General features: G+C 42.8%; 1 protein-coding gene across 1 annotated transcript; it reads left to right on the top strand.

Annotated features, from left to right (window-relative positions):
- Positions 1-906: 906 nt before the first annotated feature.
- On the top strand, positions 907-19,494 carry plcd3b (phospholipase C, delta 3b). The gene is made up of 16 exons (XM_076033651.1): positions 907-1,285; positions 5,620-5,675; positions 5,784-5,895; positions 8,887-9,115; positions 9,838-9,967; positions 10,119-10,344; positions 10,885-11,086; positions 11,924-12,068; positions 12,802-12,954; positions 13,757-13,888; positions 14,017-14,170; positions 14,246-14,362; positions 14,866-15,044; positions 15,260-15,395; positions 16,215-16,364; positions 16,443-19,494. Exons 1-16 carry the CDS (start codon positions 1,195-1,197, stop codon positions 16,589-16,591), a joined length of 2,361 nt encoding a protein of 786 aa, XP_075889766.1. The 5' UTR covers positions 907-1,194; the 3' UTR covers positions 16,592-19,494.
- The last annotated feature ends 249 nt before the right edge of the window (positions 19,495-19,743 follow it).

The raw sequence follows: 19,743 nt of genomic DNA on the forward strand, positions 1-19,743 counted from the left end.
ACATTCTTACAAACAATTCCAGTGCGTTTTTAGTCCTTGTTACTTTTACGTACGCCAAGTAACTTTCACCTGCCACAGTCTTATTGTAAACATTCCGCCTAGAGCCCATGCAACACACATGGAAGGACAGACAGACTGATTCATGCGTAATTCGCTCGGCAGGACCATTGCCCCAATTGCAGCAGACAGTATTAGAGGACAGACTATTTTCAGTTAGGCCTTCATTCATCACCCAGACTGTTATTTTGATCAAATGAAAGATCGCCAATAATCCGTTTAAATTCCTTCTGCCGTCAAGGTGAAATACACCATTAAATCGGAAACTAAATTGTGCATTCAAAATAAAAGCACGGCAGTTATTTGGGGGAAAACGGCGCACATATTCAAATTAAATTGTAGTGATTAAATAAACGTACAACCTGCACTTTATACCACAATTGACTGTGGTATTGTTCTCAGTGCTGCTCAGTGGGCTTTTCAAGGTAGGTAAGGGGGCCCATGTTAATTTCAGCAACATAAGCGCAATATGGGCATATTCTTAGAACTGAAATTGGAAGTAAATCAAACTGTTTATTAGCAAATTCAGCAGAAGTTATTGTGAATTCGTTTAACTGAAAGCACAAGTATTTACTTTGAATTCCAATGCATACTAGTCAATCCCTTTGAACGTCACACACTGGTGCCTAAATCAAAAGACTGAAACAATGTTTTCTTTGATAACATCGATCTAATAAAACAAACCATAAAAACATGTTGTCACCTTATTATACAAAGCATTTGAATGGTAATTACAATGTTGGGAAAATAAAAATGATGCCAACAGTATAATACGAGGCATCTTAAGAATCGCGTTTTATTTTTGAAAATCCAGGAAGCAGACGTCTGGAAGGGAAGCGCGTGCTTCACTTGAACGCGTCTCCTTCATACCGTAAATCCAGTCTGTGACATCAGCAGGGTAAAAGCCTGGCGGTGCGCCTATCCTCCTCCTCCTCCTCCGTGATAAAAAGCATGAGGCGCAGCCCGCGGAGCGCCGAGGCCGCCGAGACGCTCCAAGTGTCCGGGATCTGCGTGCGATCCCCTCGCTAGACCCTGCGCAGTATAACCCCGTCCCAGGCTCGCCGCGCCACCCCGTTCCAAGGAAGACAGAGGAAGCGGTGCGAGTCACAGCGAGATAATAAACCTTGTATTCCAGACATGCTGGGCGCCAGAAAGAAAGCCGGCCAGGCGGGGAAGAACGGAGCCGGGACGTCCGAGTCAAAGGCCATCGATCCCCTGAGGAACCTGGGTGAGTGCTTCTGTCTTTCCTTTGTACAACACATGGACAATCCTCGTTAGGTGTGCGTGTGACAGACGAGTGAGTAACACTGATACCGTTATCTCCCCCCCCCCCGCCGACCTCTCAGTCCAGCGGGCCGAGGAAATACAATTTAAAATCGTAATTCCATCATTTGAACTATGAACCCGATTAAGTGCAACACTCTCAGACATTAGCCTCCTAGCATTAATATCACTTTGGGAAAATGCAACATTACAAACAGTAATATTATTAAAAGGGTTGGGTTTAAGAAGAGACATAGCCCCATGTCTTGCATACACTCTCACTGTTATGCCTACGAACTGATCTCCACATTCAATCTGATAGATTGGAACACAGTTATTATGCCTTCCTGATGCTCTTATTATACAAATCCAAATGAAATTGTGAAATAAAATAAGCAACTTTACTCACTTAAAGGCTCACTGTGAAAGACTGAGAATAATCTAATTAGAAGAAACATTGCTATTACTGTAAACTTCCATTCTCTTCTGAAATTCCACAGTCAAGTTACATCACGGCGCTGTGTGATTTTGAGGTTTAGCGCTCCCATTACATTTTCCATATTTGCTGGAAACTGGAGCAGGGTAGCCTTCTAAATTTTTGGTCAGGCAGGTCTGAAGCAGGTGCTAAAAACTGCCATTCCTTACACGGACACCGTTTCACACATTTAAACCCGTACATTGAACTGGGGGAAGAAGTCAACATGCAACTAATATGTATGGAATATGTGTTTTTAACTTTTTGATCTCACTGCACATGAAATAAACACATCTTCTGTGTTAACCAAAATGCTTTTCATCAAGCAAAAACTTTCCCATAACAAAACTAACAATTACATAGCATAGCAAGATCCTCTGTGCTGCATTACCTTGCTGACTTTCAAGGAGTCTATATTCTAAATCAAACCACAACGATTATGCTGATGATGAGTCCAGTTGAATGTATAACGCTTGCCGCCAACGGATGAACAAAAACACCTGACCAGACACAGAGTACATTAATTAAATGTAAGTGTTTTCTGAACTCAGGATAATTTACTTTATTGGCTGCCAGATACTTTATTAATGGAGCCACAGAGCAGCAATTATCCGTCAGAGCTGTGTGTGTGTGTGTGTGTGTGTGTGTGTGTGTGTGTGTGTGTGTGTGTGTGTGTGTGTGTGTGTGTGTGTTCAAGAGTTGCTGAGCTATCTGTATGTCCAAGGAAATGTCACAGCTTACCTCATTCATTGTGATCATCATCCAGCTCCGCTTTTCCCTGCCAGAGCATCATTTTTCACACAGAGGCAAACAGCAGGAACGCTCAGGGCCTGATTTATTAAGATCCCTAAAAGCAGCCACAACATTGATTGGACACAAGAAAGATTGCGCCCATGTTGTGTTTGCTTATCTACTAAGACTGCAAATGAAAACAGGTGCCAAAATGGCAGCGGTTGCCCTATTTAAATGATGGTTTTGCACTCGCTACTGGTTTCCGCAAGGGAGAAACTGGGTGACTGCAAGCGAACATGATGGCAGTCACGCTAGAGCTGTCGTCTTTGATGCGTGTGTTGAGTCGGGACAGTTGGGCCATCAGCGCTGCGTCTGGCCTGATGGTTAAACACCTAATGAAGGGGGAAATTGAGACAGGGATGTATGTTTATATATGGTTGGGACACAAAAGGGACATACAAGGCATACAACAACTATGTATCAACTGCAATGGTAGCCGATAACCTAAAGTGTTGGAGGTGGAAGAGTAACACCTTTGCTTTACTGGCCCACTGAGCACTTGGCACCTTCTGGACTAAAAAGTTACCCGATTATATCAGACTACGACACAAAAAGTTCATTTTGTGTCTGCAATTTATCTTTAAAAAAATCTCCAAGCTTTAACCCTGATAATTTGCAACTTTGTATTTGGTATTGGATATTTATCCATCCATCCATTTTCCATACCCACTTCTTCCTGAACTCAGGGTTGCAGGGTTCTCCTGTCAGAGGGCAAAGGCAGGGTGACACCCTGGACTTCGGTTACTCTCGAATTCCCAAGTCACCTAATGTGTTTTTGGACCAAGGGATGAAGCCAAAGAAACTCCCACAGACACAAGGAGAACATGCAAACTCCACACAGAAAAGTCCAAGGCCCGGAATAGAACCCACAACCTTCATGCTGTGAGGCGGCAGCGCTAACCACTGCGCCACTGTGTCGCCCTAACATATTTATTTATTTATTTCTATTTATTAATTTTATTTCTAATTGTATTATTAATGTGGGTGGAGCAGTTTGCTGTTTGCATGTTCTCACAGTGTCCATGTGGGTTCCCTTCAGGTACTGTGGCTTCCTCCCACAGTCCAGACACATGCACATTAGGCTAAGTGGCAACTGTAAATTGGCGGCAGGCTGAGTGTGGATGGTTGTTTGTCTCTTGTGTGTGGACCTGCAGTAAACTGGTGACTGACTCCAGCACCCCCTCGATCCTGAGTGCAGGGGAAGTGGAGGAGGAAAGAATGATGTCATTCCGTGAATAGTTGTTGAAAATCAAACAAAGTTGGTATTTTTGGAAGTCAGAAGCCGTTTGCCAAAGTTAGTTTATTTAAGTAGTTTTCACTCTCATTTGCTGGTAATCGCCTTGTATAGCTTGACAAGATGAGTGTTTTCATACCATTGTACAGCTGAAACATGGCTGTATGGAATTAAAGGCTAGTAAAACTAACGGGAATAATATCACAACTCTGTATTTTTTTTTATTTTTTTTTTAGTATTTATGTTCATTAGCTGTGTAGCGGTCTTTAGTTCCATACACCAGTCTGACTCATAGAATGTAGCTCTCTTCCTCTTCCTCCTCCTCCTTCTTAAATGCTTAGCCATATACAGGCTGACTTTTCTCCAGTGCCACAGTGGCGCAGTACTTTACACACAGTGTGTTTGTGTGTGTGTGTGTGTGTGTGTGTGTGTGTGTGTGTGTGTGTGTGTGTGTGTGTTATCGTTTGTGTGTTTAATGAACAGGCCTCTTCTTAAGCACCATGGAATTCCAGTTTCAGCTGCTGCCTCTCTTACTCAGCAGAGCCTGTGAGGCAAAGGTAAACTGCCTCAGTGAAGCATTTTGGAATGAATCGCTCACCAATTACTAAATTGAAAAGGCCGGTAAAGTGAAATTAGTTGTGGAGCTGTGGCTGTGGTCCTGTTAATATCCTTTTATAATAACTGACCAATCATTGCAGTTATAAAACTTATTAACCTGACAAAATGTTTCCCAAATCCGTTGTATAATGCTCGCCACATAGAAAGAAGCCATACAAAAAGGTCAACAAACGGGAGGATGATTGGATGAAGCCTCTTTCTAACACTTTCAAAGCTTGGCAGTCAGGTTTGATAATATAGCTTCCTATCAGAAGTCATGTGATGAACAGCGATGGGCTGCAGCAATGTTTACATGCATCTTGCGACAGCCAATTGGAAGAAAAGCTAAATAAACATAACCCTCTACCCCGCCCCCCCCACCCCCACCCCCACCCCCACCCCCACCCAAAAAAAAAATCTGGGTCATTCGGTTTTTTTTACTCTTTTCGGGCAATGCCATCAAGTTCAGACTGGAAAAAAAGCCACGACTTGAGCGTCAACGCTGAGCTCTTTGCCGACTGCTTGGCTTGCAGATGTCTTTTTTTTCTTTACCCTCCCCTGTGGTTCGGCTTCGTGCTTCCGTCCACTGAAATGGTGGTCCTTGCTTTCACAATACTGACCCTGCCTACAAAGGCAGTGGACTGGACCTTCTCAACTTGCATGTGCAAGATATTAAAAAGAGGATACACGTTAGCGGCTGCGCCCGCTCTTCGCAGTTCTCCCTGCAGTGGAGAATTGCACATGTGCACGTTCGTCCCCATCCGTCGCCTTTGCAAAGTCGACGTATGACTTTTAATAACAGGCAAAAAGCACTTTGCTAATTGGAGTGTGCTTTATGAGATTGTAAATCCTTGCAGTTTCCCCTCATCACTGCGATATTTTATCCCCATACTTTCTCTCCGTTGCCAGGTCAGCTCTCCTGGCGACATGTCATCTGCTGGTGCAGGAGCAGAACAGGGAAAATAACAGAGCTCCCATATGAGCCCATGTGGTGGCACAGATGTATACACAAACCATCCTCTAACTGTAACTCTGCCCTGTGCTGCGGTCCCCCTCGCCCTCCTCCCGACTTTCTGTCCTTGTGATTTTCCATCACGAACCATCATTCCGTGCAAACACATGACTTGATTTTTATTTGGACTATTTTTATTTATTTTTTTAAGTGTTCCATCAACAGTCTTTGGTCCCATTTTCTCTCCAGGAGTGCAGGACGATGAAGACGTGAAGAGGATGTTGCAGGGCTCCAGCATGGTGAAGGTGATTATTGAAACATTACCAAAAAAAAAAAAAAAGAAACGATGTCAATGCAAATCATCCAGCGCAGGCAGAAGAGTCAATCTGCTGGATCGCGTGTCGTTTCTTCAGGTGCGGTCGCCTCGCTGGCAGAAGCGCCGAACGCTGAAGCTGTTGGAGGACGGCGTTACAATCTGGTGTCAGTCTCAGAAAACCTCAAGTCGCGCCAAAGAGCAACAGTCGTGTAAGTGAGTGTGTGTGTGTGTGTGTGTGTGTGTGTGTGTGTGTGTGTGTGTGTGTGTGTGTGTGTGTGTGTGTTCCTGCGGGCGCCAGCGTGTGTTTATTAGGAATCACGGTCAGTCTACAGGGCAGTTCCCTTTGCGTACAAAACCACTTTCGCCTTTTCACGTCACCGTCTTCAAGCATTGCATTCCTGGAAATTGGCCCTTTGTGATGTCACAGGTGGCACTAATTCATCTCCCGGTTTAGTTATTATTTTACAGTTAACTTTTTAAGGTTGTTCCACTGGATGAAAAATAATTAAAAAAAAAGTTGAAATCGACCTATCATCATCAATTATAATAACTCCCCTCTCTGTATCTTATCTTTGTAGGACACCTGTGAACACATGACATGGTCTGGTGATGCTGATTGTCTTCCTCATTCAGTCTGTTACACTGTTTCAGCACTTGGAGTTTTCATTGTCGCTTGACTTTCGCACAGTTACCCTCAAAGTAGTAACTCACGTAGACGTGATCATTTCTGTGTCTTTTCCCACAGTTTCCCCCTTCCGTGCGCGCCACTTCTTTAGTCTATAGAAACCTATCTTTCACTTCCTGTAGGTCCACACACTGTTGAATGGTCCTGCGCTTTAAGCTCTCTCTTCCCAGAATGACAGGCAGCTGATGTACTTTGATTTCATTTTCATTTACCTCTTTCTTAGAATTAATCCCACCCCCACAACATTTAGGCTGTAAAACTGACAAATGATCATGGAGCAAAAAAAAGTAAATTCCTTTTCGGAAATCTTGTAATTACTCAACTCTAAAAGCCTGAATTCAGTAATTGCCTTCCTAAGGGTTGCTGCAGTTTAGCGGTTCTGAAATTTATGATGTTAATTATAGAAGCCAAACCTTTACATGACTCACAATCTTGCGCCACCCATTTCACTGTGACCAGGACACATCCTGTTACTGTCTGTTGTTCCTTTTTCATGTGAGTGTCACAATGTCAATTACATTAAAGGTCAAGCCTGATAGCTGAGCAATCAAGTCAGAACTCTGATCGGGTCCGATGCCCTCACTGGAGGAGCTCTGTGTGAGCGGATCCGTTCCAACCAACTCTCTGAAGGGCCCCACCCAGTGCTTCAGACCCATCTCTGTCTGCTAATTAGCCAAATGCAGGCCTTTCCTTTTCTCCCAAAACTGTTCCAGAAGATTTGAGGCAGGGTGACTGGGTGTGTGCGCGCTCAAAAACACGGAATATACTGTATCTATTCTCGTCTGCTGTAAATGCTACTTACTCGCGCTCGCCCAGCTACTCTCGCTCAGCGCCGCTCTCCGGGGGTCACACACGGTGCCTTGATTACAGAGCCCTTCTATTCTGAGCCCAGCAGGGCGGCCTGTTCAAACAGGGAGATTACAGAGTGCTGGGAGTCGGCCGTGCAGGCCGGTGGTTTCGGCCCTGCGTGGTTACCCACTCCAGCCTCGGTCGCCCCCCGCCTCCGACTAAACTACAAGGCTTTCATTTGCCACACGACAAGGTTGCTCCTTGATGTGGCGCCGCATGTGTCTTTGTGTGCTGTGTGTGCGCGCGCGTGTGCGTCACAACGTCCGACCCCCCCCCCCACCCTGCTCAAGCTGCAGTTAAAACGTCTTGTCGATCGTTCTGGTCGTTTTAGCCGAGTCATCACTAGTTGTGCGTTTCTGTCACGAAACTGGAACCGACGTCTGGACACGGCCAAAATTTTACGCAACATTGAATGTAGAACATGTTTCTTTAAAAAAAAAAGCAAACAAAAAAAAACAGATGAAGTTAATTCATTCCTAGTACCAGACCATTAAGTCAAGGGTTCCAAATAAGCAGTGCAATGTATTTTTTTTATTTTATTTTTTTTAATAAAATACTCTTTCCAAGCTTCTGAAGAGAATGAATAAAATGAGAATGAAGAAACGCAGTCAGTTTCAATAGAAATATGAATTGCTTACTTCTCAAGGGCAAGTGGTATCTTAGTGAGTTGTGAATTAATGTTAAGCGTCAGCACTTTAAACTGTCGCTGGATGATTACACAATTTTGGCTGGAAAAGCACCAGTCCTTTGTTGGCCACAGAACTTGGCAGTGTGATGTGAGATGTGCTGATTTACAGACTCAAACGTCACAGTTTGCCGGCAGAGCTCAGGCTGTAAATAGCACAAATGTATTAGTAAGTTTAATATGAAACGACCAAGAATTCAGGGCTGTCTTGAGTTGAGCCTGCCTTTGCCAAACTCGAGCTAGCGCCATTTCGTCAACACACCTTCAAACAGAAAAAGTTTGTATAAATAACAAGCTAAAATATCAAAAAGGATGAACAATGCAAACATCTATAAATAAGAAAGCAAAGGAGCAAAGGAGCAAAGTAAAAGTGGACTGTTATCTTGATGTGTTGATATCTAACATCTAGCTGTGTTGTGCAGAGACAGGGGTTAAATGCTGCTTTTGCCTGCGTGATTACTCCTGATGGGTTGGAGAGTGCCGGTGGGGTCCGGAGGGGAGGGATTAGATTTCAAAGCCAGCACTGAACCCACCAAAGGCTGCGAGTGCCTCACCCTCTTCTCCACACTCGGTGCCACGTCACATTGCATTACACCTCCAAGTCAAGTTTGCCTTTGTAAGACAGGTCTCACAAAGGCAAACTTGCCTCAGAGGGAACATTGTGTTCGTGAGTAACTTGTCTAAATGCTTTCATTATGAAACAGCTGTCAGGCCAACATGCCGCGCTTACAAGCAAACTCAGGAGAAATGGTTTCAGTTCATCTCCATTCCCATGTTTGTTGCTGTGGTCAGATTCATGACTATATGCTTCCACTATTTTATTATTGCTGGTGGGAACAGAGGAGCCAAGTAAAGCCCTTTAAAAGAAGTCCAAGTGCTTCCCCATTCGAAACCTCTCAACAACGAGACCAATTATGAGCATCAAGCGATGACACAAAAGCGACTTTGATCGCTCATCTCTATCTCCTCCTTCTCCCGCAGTCTCAGTCTTGGAAGTGGAGTGCGTTCGCGAGGGTTGCCAGTCGGAGACGCTGCGGCAGATGGCTGGCTCAGTGCCGGAGGGGAGATGTCTGACGGTGGTCTTCAAAGGTCCCAGGAAGAGCCTGGATCTCCTGTGCCAGAGCCAGGAGGAGGCGCAGCAGTGGGTCCGCGGCATCCGCAGGCTGCAGGAGAGGGTGGAGAACATGACGGAGAAGGAGAAGCTGGACCAATATCCTGTTCCATTTGCTCTTCCTGACTCACACATCAGCTCATTGACAGTGAGATGATGAGAGCAAAGCAAACCGTCACTTCTTTGAGGAGTAGTTGTGTTGTTGTTGTTGTTTTTTCGGCATGGAGTGATTGTCGGCCTTCCTAAATTGTGTTCTTTATTTATAAACTGTGCTAATACTATTTTACATCTACTTCTTTCCATACCAGAAAACATAGGAGCAGTCTCACACAATTAACAATAATTATAATAATAATAAAAAAAAAGAGCCATAGTTAGCCCTCTGTTTATAGCCACACACAAAAATGCACGATTTTAGCCTCTTGCTAAAACCAGTGCTTTGTCTGACCTTCCACATGTTTGTCTCTTGGGGCAGAACAAACACCTGTCTGAAGGTGTCAGTGAGATAGCGGCGCCCCATGTGACATCACAGAGGGCCAATTTCCACAACTGTGTGTGACTGAGCAAGCAAAATCTCATTGGAATGTTAGAGACACATATTATTATTATTATTAGAAAATATTGGTCAACTGCAGGTTTCTTCCGATAGGAGGTGAACATCTGGTACTGTATTCTAGGGGCTCCACCTCTTGCTGTGGCTGGGGTCACGAGGTCACTTTGTTTGATATGGGTTGGTCTTAATGGTCGACTCAACGGCCCAATAGGAGGGACTCTTGCTGACTCTAACGCTTGCCACTTCCTTGACCATATTCGCCTTCCACCTGGATTCACGCTTACCTGAGCCGGGCCGACCAAAACCACGACGACAAGATGAGCTACGACGAAATCAGAATGCTGCTGCAGATGATCAACATTGACCTCAGTGACCAGTATGCCCACAGCCTCTTTCAGGTAATGAACAGGACAAACACACGAGGGCAGCACTTGGTCCGCAAATCTAAAGTCTCATCCTGATTTTCACTCGCAACCTCAGCCACGTTCCACCGACTGGTGACACGCTCTAGTAAACACCGTGTCTAACTGACCCGCGCTTCTCTGACAGAAATGTGACCAGTCAGCTGATGGCCGCCTGGACCACGGGGAGATCGAGATTTTCTGCCGGGAGTTGTTACGGAGGCCCGAGCTCGACGCCGTGTTCATCCGCTACTCTGCCAACGGCTGCGTCCTCTCCATCGTGGACCTGAGGGATTTCCTGAAGGACCAGGGAGAGGACGCCTCACCCACCCACGCCCAGAGCCTCATCCTGACTTATGAGCTCAACCAGTGGGGTACGGCGTCAGCTATCACAGCACTTGTGTGAAGTGTGTGTCTCAATGTTATGTTACGTTTCATTTAATTTAATTTAATTTAATTTAATTTAATTTAATTTAATAATGCTGAGGGTATTATTTTTTCAGTTGGAATGGTTGTCTTCTTGTTTACTATATTTCCAACAATTTGTTTTCAAAAATCAGCAGGTGACTCATGTCAAGGTTGTTTTTGCTGCTTGTGTGGAAACAATAAGAAGTTAGACGTAAAATATGTTTTCCATCGAATGGATCCACAACTACAATTAACTTACTTTGCATAAAATATACAAGTTCTAGTTAATTGCACCCATTTTTCAGTAGATTTTCAAGAATCCAACCTGCGGGATTCTTGAATATGTATCTCAGCTGCAAAATGTTGTTTTGCAGCTGAGATATTTTTGTTACATGACATCAACGAAGCCTGTCCCAGCAACACATTGCACTGACTTCACTGTCTGACAATTCAGAGTTGCCCTTCTCTCCTTTTTCACTTGTTTTTGCTCCTTTTGCCCAGTACAGCCCAGAAGAACCAGTTCATGACCCCCAACGGATTCACCATGTACATGCTGTCGAAGGAGAACTGCGCTTTCAACCCGGACCACTCCAGAGTTTACCAGGACATGAGACGGCCGCTGGCTCACTACTTCATCTCGTCCTCTCACAACACCTACCTCACCAAGGACCAGCTGACCGGAGACAGCAGCACGGAGCCGTACATCCGGTAGGAACGACTGCACACTTGGTGGGAATCGGTGAGGTGATCGCCTGAGTCGGAAACTGCTAAACAACTACTAAACTTCTCAACAACTTTGTCATTCAAGTGGGAAACGCACAAGCAGGAGCAATGGTGTTTGTCGAACATGCCAATGTTGCTGGATGGACAATGAACTGAACATTATAAATTGCAACTGTAAAATGATGCTCAAGCATCAAATAACATGAGCTAATCTTCTGAGCTATTTGAGATGAGCTCGCTGTCTCATCCTCTCTTTGATTTTAGTCTTCCTCTCAGGCTTTTACAGTCAGCTAGCAGCTGCTCCTCCATGCTTTTGTCACAACTAAAATGAAGCTAAGTGGCTAACAAAGACTTTCACTTGGAGTTTGACAGCATGTAAAAGACCTTAAGATCAGGACAAGCTTAGCAGAGTTCCTCAGCCTTAATGACATGTACACCCTTTATTAAATCGGTGCTGCTCCCCTTTTTTTTTTTTTTTTTTTTAACACATAGTGCTTGATTTGCTCAGGGTTGGTGTGTTGGTCATGTTTTTGTTTGCGTCCGCTACATGCAAACCGATTGCAATTTGTGTGTGCAATTAATTTTTGCGCACGCTATCTGGCATCTTAGTGAGTAAGATCCTTAGACATTTAATTTGGAATGATTAAAACATGGCTCTTGCATCCTCCATTTATTGATTTTTTTTAAAACTTTTCTTTTTTTCAGTATTTATTTTATTTATTGCACAATACACTGCAAGCAAACTCTCAAATCTCATCTTCACTCTACGTTGCACTGCTCCAGTTGTCTCGTGTTGTTTCTAAACAATGACTCTTCTCCCAGAGCTCTGAATCACGGCTGCCGCTGCGTGGAGCTGGACTGTTGGGACGGAGATAAAGGAGAGCCGGTCATCTACCACGGACACACACTCACCTCCAAAGTGCCCTTTGTGGAAGTTATTGAGACTATTAATCAGTACGCTTTCAAGGTAAGTTCTCCACATTCACCTTTTTTTTTTGTCTTTAAAGGAAATGTGTTGTCGCTGACAAGCTGAATTGAGTGCGTTGTGTATTCATAAGAGACGTTTCCTGTGTACAGATTTGAAACTGACAAACGTGGACAACGAATTTGCTGGAATATTTGTCTGCCACATTCAAAATGCCCGAATTAGATTTTTGTTGTGAAGGAATTTGAGATGATTGTGACTGAGGTGACCCCACTGGCAGCGTCTTTCTAATGAAAGGGCACTGAAGGATCTCGTTATTTTCCAACTTGCTGAAAATTGCTGATTTATCTGAATTGCATGACTTTTGCAAGGTCCATGTAGTTGTAGTTGGATCAAGAGACTTTGATTTGAGTTTTGTGATTCATCCGACCGATTACTCTAACTTGTTGTATTAAAAAATAGTAAATGGAGAGGGTGTGACCCTCAGTTTTCACCACTCTCAATCTCTTCACCTTCCCTGCTGTCTCCATCAGTTTTTCCTCCCTTTTCCATTTATTTGTGTCTAAAGGGTGCTTTGGTTTCTCTGGAAAACCAATGGTGGGTGCCAGCATTGGTCGTACTGACAAAGTAAAGCTTGCATTTACAAAAAATAGGGCAGAATATGTTTTCTCGCTCATGCCTTTTTAAGGATGACTTAAGTTTATACGATGATCATATTTCCTTAATCTCTGCGCGTCTTCTTCTGTCCCTGTGCGCTACGGAACCTCGGCTGCAGGCGTCTCCCTACCCTCTGATCCTGTCCCTGGAGAACCACTGCTCTGTGGAGCAGCAGACAGTGATGGCTCGTCACTTGCGCTCCATCCTCGGAGACAAACTGCTCACCAAGCCTCTCGACGACATCAGCCCTCTCATCCTGCCTTCTCCAGAGGTGAGCAGACGGCTCTGCAGCCTCATGAGTTTCCCCTTCGCTCTCCAAGTATATCGACACCGATTATGTCTGCCTGCTCTGCGACTGTATTTATTTTTATTTCTTTATTATTGTTTCAGTTCTTTGCTGGAAGCCTGACTTGTTATTTAGTGGGATGACCGATATTTGCCTTGTGCTGGAGCTTTTGAATGGAATGTGAATGTGGATAAAAATAACTCTCTACACTGTACACAACGCAGGAACGTTGCTCCACTGTTGCGATGACAGATGCCTCTTTACAAGAGTAGTTTGCAACATAGCGAGCTGACTGTTTATGCTAGAGAGCACATGGAGCCATCTGCTGTCCCGCTCATCTCACAGTCACGCATTTTGTTGGGATTTTGTGTCTTTCCACTAATCTCTGTCTCTTAAAATACCTTATAGTATATTCTAACTTTATATACCTTTGGAAATTCTCTAGTCATGGATATGTTTATAATTTTTTACATCCCGCAGCAATTGGTTTGATATCACGCATGTGCAACATCTTGTTGAAATTGAATAACATTTGAAAGGTTTGCATCTCAATTTGAGACTTATTCTTTTTTCAGCATTTCTTGACTCATAAACCTATATTCTTCATTATCAAAGTGTATTGTAAAGAGCAGAATAAGTACAATACATAGTACTGCAACAATGTGCCGGTAATGGTTTTTGGAAGGAATCTATGAGATACATTATTGGTTTTAACCAATCGATGACCTTATTGCGTCAAAGCAGGCAGTGTAAATGCTCAATCTAAGAATTTGTGTTGTGTTTGCAGGATCTGAAGTATAAAATCTTGGTAAAGGGGAAGAAGGAGCGTGTAGTGGAGGGCTGCTCATCCAGCTGCTCGGACCTCAGCTCCTCCGATGAGGAATCCGTCCAGGCCAAAGCAAAGAAAGAGGACAAGAAGGTCAGTACAGCAGCAGCTCCTTTTGGACCATGTTTTACTGCACAAATTCAAACAGTCGTGACAATAAAACAAAAAAAAAAGTAGCTTTTTACTTCTTGGCCTGACGGTACTTTTTTATTTTTTGTCAGCCAAGCGTGTCGAAGTTAAGTCCCGAGCTGTCGGAGCTGGTGGTGTACACTCGCAGCGTCCCCTTTAAGACCTTCGAACAAGCAGCCCGAGCTCCGGCCACCGACATGTCCTCCTTCTCTGAGAGCGATGCCCTCAGGCTCATCAAGGACTCAGGTAAGGCGAGTGCGACTCGCCAAACTCCCGCTGACCAAAGTTACCCAGTTTAAACGGACAGTCTTCCCCTTGTAGGTGTCTATTTTGCCCGCCACAACAGTCACCAGCTCAGCAGGATTTACCCCTCCGGCCAGCGACTCCAATCCTCCAACTACAACCCTCAGGACATGTGGAACGCAGGATGCCAGATTGGTGAGAAAAATGCTGATTGGGAATAAGTCTCAAGCTAGTCCAACCAATGAAGAGTCCAGACTGTACCCATTAACACTCACATCTTTAGTGTTCATTCTGGACACAAGTGGAGCCTCTTCTACAAAAAAATAAAATAAAATAAAATAAAATCTGCACCTGCAGAAGACAGCATACTGTATTTAGCCCTCTGTTAACAGCCTCCTGCAAAAAAATGCTCAGCACTAAGAAATTGATGGCTTGTTGTGCCTTCCGCGTGTTTGAAAGGAGATAGAAACAAGGTGACCATAAAGAGGTCTCAGAGGTCAGACTGTGCTCCTGACTAGGCGCTGGTTGATCAGTCAGCTATCAGTTCCCTTTATGACAACACAAAGGGACACTTTACAAAATGATGAAAGGTGAAACAAAAAAACAGAAAAATGAAATGTAAACAGACATGTCGATATTTGCTGGAGAATATTACTTTGGCCCAGGCCCCTCTCATCTGTCGTGTATGTTTCTTCCAGTTGCTTTAAATTTCCAGACCCTTGGCGAGCAGATGGATCTGAACCAGGGCAGGTTCCTGCAGAATGGTCTGTCCGGCTACATCCTGAAGCCGCCGTTCTTGTGCCAGCCCGACATCACCTTCAACCCCGAGAATGTCGGGGGAGGTCCCGGCCACAAACCAGTTCTGCTCACCGTTCGGGTAACGGCAGCAGAAAATACAAAAGATTTGACAAAGATGGATCATCTCAAACGGGCTGCTGCTTGTTTATGGATTTAATGAGTGAAGGACATTGTGAAACACAACACTGAATAAAGATATATTTACTTTATCATTGTTATTATTCACATAAAGTGTATTTGTGTTAGAACCAGCGAATGTTAGAAGTGTTCAACAGCTTTGTCTTTGGTTTCCAGGTCATTTCAGCCCAGCAGCTGCCTAAACCAGAGCACGACAAGCCCACCTCCATTGCGGACCCTCAGGTGTGGGTGGAGGTGCACGGTGTTCCCATAGACAACAACAAAAAGAAAACTCATCACGTGAACAACAATGGTGAACGCCTATCATCCGCTCAGCTTCTGCTATGTTCAGTCGTGTGCGTGCTGGAGGAGCCGTTTCTAAAATCTCCTGCTGTGCTGGTTCCTTTTAGGAAAGGTCAACTGCTTGACTCCTCTCTCCTGGCACCAATCACCATCACCACATTTTCACAGCTACCACACTGTGCTCTTGTTTAGAACTTTTCAGACGTAATCGCTTACAAATCTGCAGCATTTGTAAGCATATGGACATTTTGGGTTCAAAAAGGAGAAACTGTCTCCTGTACGAAAGAGGATTCACAAGAAGAGAACAAAATATTACAGGAAGGAGATTTTTTTTAAAAAAGTTTTAAACTGAAATTTCGTGAATTAAAAAACAACATTTTGTGAATAAAGTCGAAATTTCGTGAATAAAGTTGACATTTAAAAAGACTGGCGAGTAGACTGGATGGATGGTGGATTAACCCAGTTACCTACAGTTAGACAGGTGTATCCAAGTGTGTACACCCTCAGTAATCAGGTCACTGGCGAAAACTGAAGTACTTTGCACAAACTTGCACACAGAGCCTTTCAACTTTATACTCAACATTTTGACCTACTTTACTTTGACATTAATTGCAAAATTTAAATTAAACTTTTTTCTCGAAAATTTAATCTCAAATTTTCAACTTTATTCTTGAAAAAAAAGTCTATTATTTTCTTTTCTCTTCTTGTGTTTTTTGTGATTTTTTTTTTCTTCAGTTTTTTCTATAAAGTTTGTTTGTGGGGATCAAAATGTGGCGTTGCTGCACCTGCTAACATGCTTTAGTTTTATTTCTTTCTCTCCATGCCTCAGGCTTTAACCCACGGTGGGACTGCACCTTTCACTTCACCGTCCATTGTCCTGACCTGGCTCTGGTTCGCTTCATGGTGGAGGACTATGACTACACCTCCAGCAACGACTTCCTTGGACAGCACACTCTGCCTTTCAGCAGTCTCCGCGCAGGTTTGTGCACAGACAGTCTTGGCGGGGTGGAGAATCAGAATCTTTATTTGCTGATCACGCTGTCATTCACTTCTTCAGGCTACCGTCACGTCCGACTGCTGAAGCTGGATGGTTCGAGCCTTTCACCCGCGTCACTCTTCGTCCACATTAAGATCGGCCAGTGTGAGAGCAGTCCCTCCAGAGCCGCAGCCAAATCACCGGCCAAGTCTGCAGCCAAGAAACCCTGATCCGGGACATATCTGAACAAATCCTGTAAAGTATTGGCCTCTATCTCCTTAACCATGATGGTTATACCCTTTAAAAAGACACACAACTGTTGCTCTTATGTCCTCTTTTTTTTTTTTTTATTATCAGTCTCTACTCTTCAGTCATGAGGGGATTTGGATTAAAGCAAACAAAGCAACATTTTTAAATTTTTGTAGAAAAAGAAAAATTACAATCCCATGTAGCTAAAGTTATGTAGCTATGTTAGATATTATTAGCAAGAGGCAAGACATCATTTCTAGCTTTGGGTGACAAAGTAAGAGTGGTGCCAACTCATTCCTCCCACTAAACACAGCTCTCAGATACTTGAAGCCAGAACTCTTTATATCGTTCTTGTCATGAAGTTACATTTCAGCCAATCAGGATTCCTGAACAGTTATTTCAACCTGTTTAAAGCAGCTAGAAGTAATTTTACACTCACTGTTTTTACCTTCACCAGATTACGAAAAAGGTTTTGGTGCTAGATTTTTAACTTGAGCCGTCCAACTGAAATTTTCCTCTTCTTCTAAACCGTCGGCAAGTTGAAACACGCTTTCAGTGAAAACCTTCTGTTTTAATGATTGTTTTTTTTTCTCAGTGTGCTGCAAGTGTTCTGGTTTCCTTATGCCTCTTTGAGTTGTTACATTATTGTTTTTAATAGGTCAAAATACTGTTTTTTGTTGTTGTTGTTTTTTTCTTTTCAGCACGGTTTGTAACTTTAGTACAGTAGTAGCAGCATTAGCCCAAATAGATTTTCTACTTGAAAAAGAAAAGTTGAGGATAGTATCTATTAAACATGTTGGTTACATTTGTAAACATAAATGCTCAGCTCAATGCTCAGCCCACTGTGTTGATTCTTCAGACCTTCTTTAGCCTGACGCTGCGCTTATTTGTCCCATGATATGTTATGATTTGACTCATTTGCATCTTTTCCTCTTTGTGAAAAGAGGCATATCAGCTATGTTAAGAACAGCACTTTTAACTGCAGTTTGGCCAGTTCGAAGTAAGTCACTGGTGTGAGATGTTGGCCTGCTGTTTAACACTTTAAACCCTAAAGACGCATAAATGCTGTGGATTTCTCCCATGCATCCATCTGCTAAATAGACCATAGAAAGACAAAACTTGTCAGTGATGACAACAATCTTTAGCGAGTCACATTCAAACAGCTCAGTCAGATGTGTAACTGCTAGCTAGGGTTCTACATAGGTTCCTACTGGTGAAAGGGGAGACGCCCATAGAGTGTTGCCGTGCTTACCTCTTCCCTCAGCCAGTTGGGTGTAAAGTAGAAAAATGTTCGCTGAGGAAAACCTTCAGGAGTGTTTTTTGTGCGTGTGTTTGTTTGTTTGTTTGTGTGAAAATTCCATCCATTTCTGATGAAATTGCTGCTACTAGCCTCCATGCTAGTAAAACTAAGCCATAATACAGGAAGGTAAAAGGCGCTTTATCATGACAAAATCTAGTTCGTTTTTAGTCATTGACTTGATAATAATAATAGTAGTAGTAGTAGTAATAATAATAATAATAATAATAATAATAATAATAATAATAATAATGATAATAATAATAATAACAATAATGACTGATAAAAGTATTAATTTAAAAAGAACTCTGGGATGTTTTCATTGTGACAATCATTTTGTCCTGCTCTCTTGATGTGTGATGCAAACTGTCAAACCTGCTGTTTTAATGAAACCCCTAAGGACGTGAGTAGCTTCAGATGATCAGGGAAACATTCAGGAAGAGACTAAGCTTATGTTCTGGTAAAGGCTTGTGCTTTCTCTTTTTCATATGATGACATGTTCACAGACACTGAACGCGCCAAAATAAATAATTAGAGCATCCTAAAACATTGGTTTGTAAATTTTTCTTTGATTATTTACAGGGTTTTCTGTTGTTTCTTACTTGATGCGTTTAAATAGTGTGTGTGAGAAGCCTGCATGTGTGGGTCATTTGAGAAGATGCAAAGTTTTTGTTTCTTTTTGTTGCCCTCCGTGTGGATTAAAAATGTTCTTTTAATTGCATTCCCTCTCTGTAAACTGACATGCAAGAGCTTCTTTTTTATTTGGACAGAACACCTCTTCAGTATTAAGAGTTTTTGAGATGAAGACGTCCTCCAGCAAGTATCACTGCAAAGTGTGAAGTGTGATACTGTATGTAAATACGGCAGCTTCTGCAACACGTAGAACACTCCGTATTTACCGTATATCAACTGACACCCAGGTTGGTTTCTGCCAGTATTTGTTTTTTTTTTTTTTTTTTTTTTAAATAAAGTAGGTTTGTTTAATGTGTATGCAGCTCCGTATAATATATTTACTCGCTTTGTATTTAGTAATTAAGACCAAACCGTATGAATAGGTAGAGTTTTTATATGAAAAATGTTATGCAAAAGCAGTTTAGGACTATATGCACTTGATAAATATGCTGCCTTACTAGATTACAGTGTGCTTTCTTTTTTTTCTTTGTTTCACTGTTTACTTTATGTTCCATCTGTACTGTACGTGAAGAGTCTATGTCAATGACAATGGGACATAAACTCTTTAATGAATATTATTTATCGGCTTAAAATAGTAAAAATAGAAGAAGAGAGTAGTGCTGCTTCCTCTCCGACACATTGAGGGTCTGATCCAGTAGCAATGATTCTCAATTGTGTGTGTCGAGAACTGTGCACAGTGAAATGAAGGAAACGCAGTTGTCTGATGTAGCAAATTAAATCACTTTTTTTTGGTTGTGAAGTTTAATCAAGGTAAACACAAACAAGGTATTTTATTTATTCACCTTATATATTTTACTGTTTTATGCTGCAGCGTTTTGCTACAGGAAGTGTATTTATTTGAATACATTTTGGACTCCTGAATAGAAATGCAATAAATGATGTTGCTTGAATGAGCCTTGTCTCAACTTTCATCGTACTTGTGATCCAGCTCTCCCACAGGTCACATGGCCTGACAGAATTCAAGCCTAAGCTATTTTTTATGATGATGTTCAAAGACTCGACATAATCATCATGGCCACCAGGGGGATTTTGCTTGACTGGATCAGATAGACACCAAATTAGTTGAGTAATCTAATGTGGGAGAGGGGTGCGTGTGCGTTTGTGTGTGTGAAACACAATTTCCCTTTATATACGGATTGTGTC

Source organism: Nelusetta ayraudi, unplaced genomic scaffold (genome assembly GCF_046127955.1).
Source record: "Nelusetta ayraudi isolate G7.1 ecotype Tasmania unplaced genomic scaffold, CSIRO-AGI_Nayr_v1 ptg000042l, whole genome shotgun sequence".
NCBI classification, from domain to species: Eukaryota; Metazoa; Chordata; class Actinopteri; order Tetraodontiformes; family Monacanthidae; genus Nelusetta; species Nelusetta ayraudi.

Bases quoted from the DNA above. Each gene is read 5' to 3' on its own strand.
- plcd3b (XM_076033651.1), top strand. From the start codon at position 1,195: ATGCTGGGCGCCAGAAAGAAAGCCGGCCAGGCGGGGAAGAACGGAGCC. The intron at 9,968-10,118 runs GTAATGAACAGG...CTTCTCTGACAG, and splicing joins ATGCCCACAGCCTCTTTCAG to AAATGTGACCAGTCAGCTGA. The intron at 14,363-14,865 runs GTGAGAAAAATG...TGTTTCTTCCAG, and splicing joins GAACGCAGGATGCCAGATTG to TTGCTTTAAATTTCCAGACC.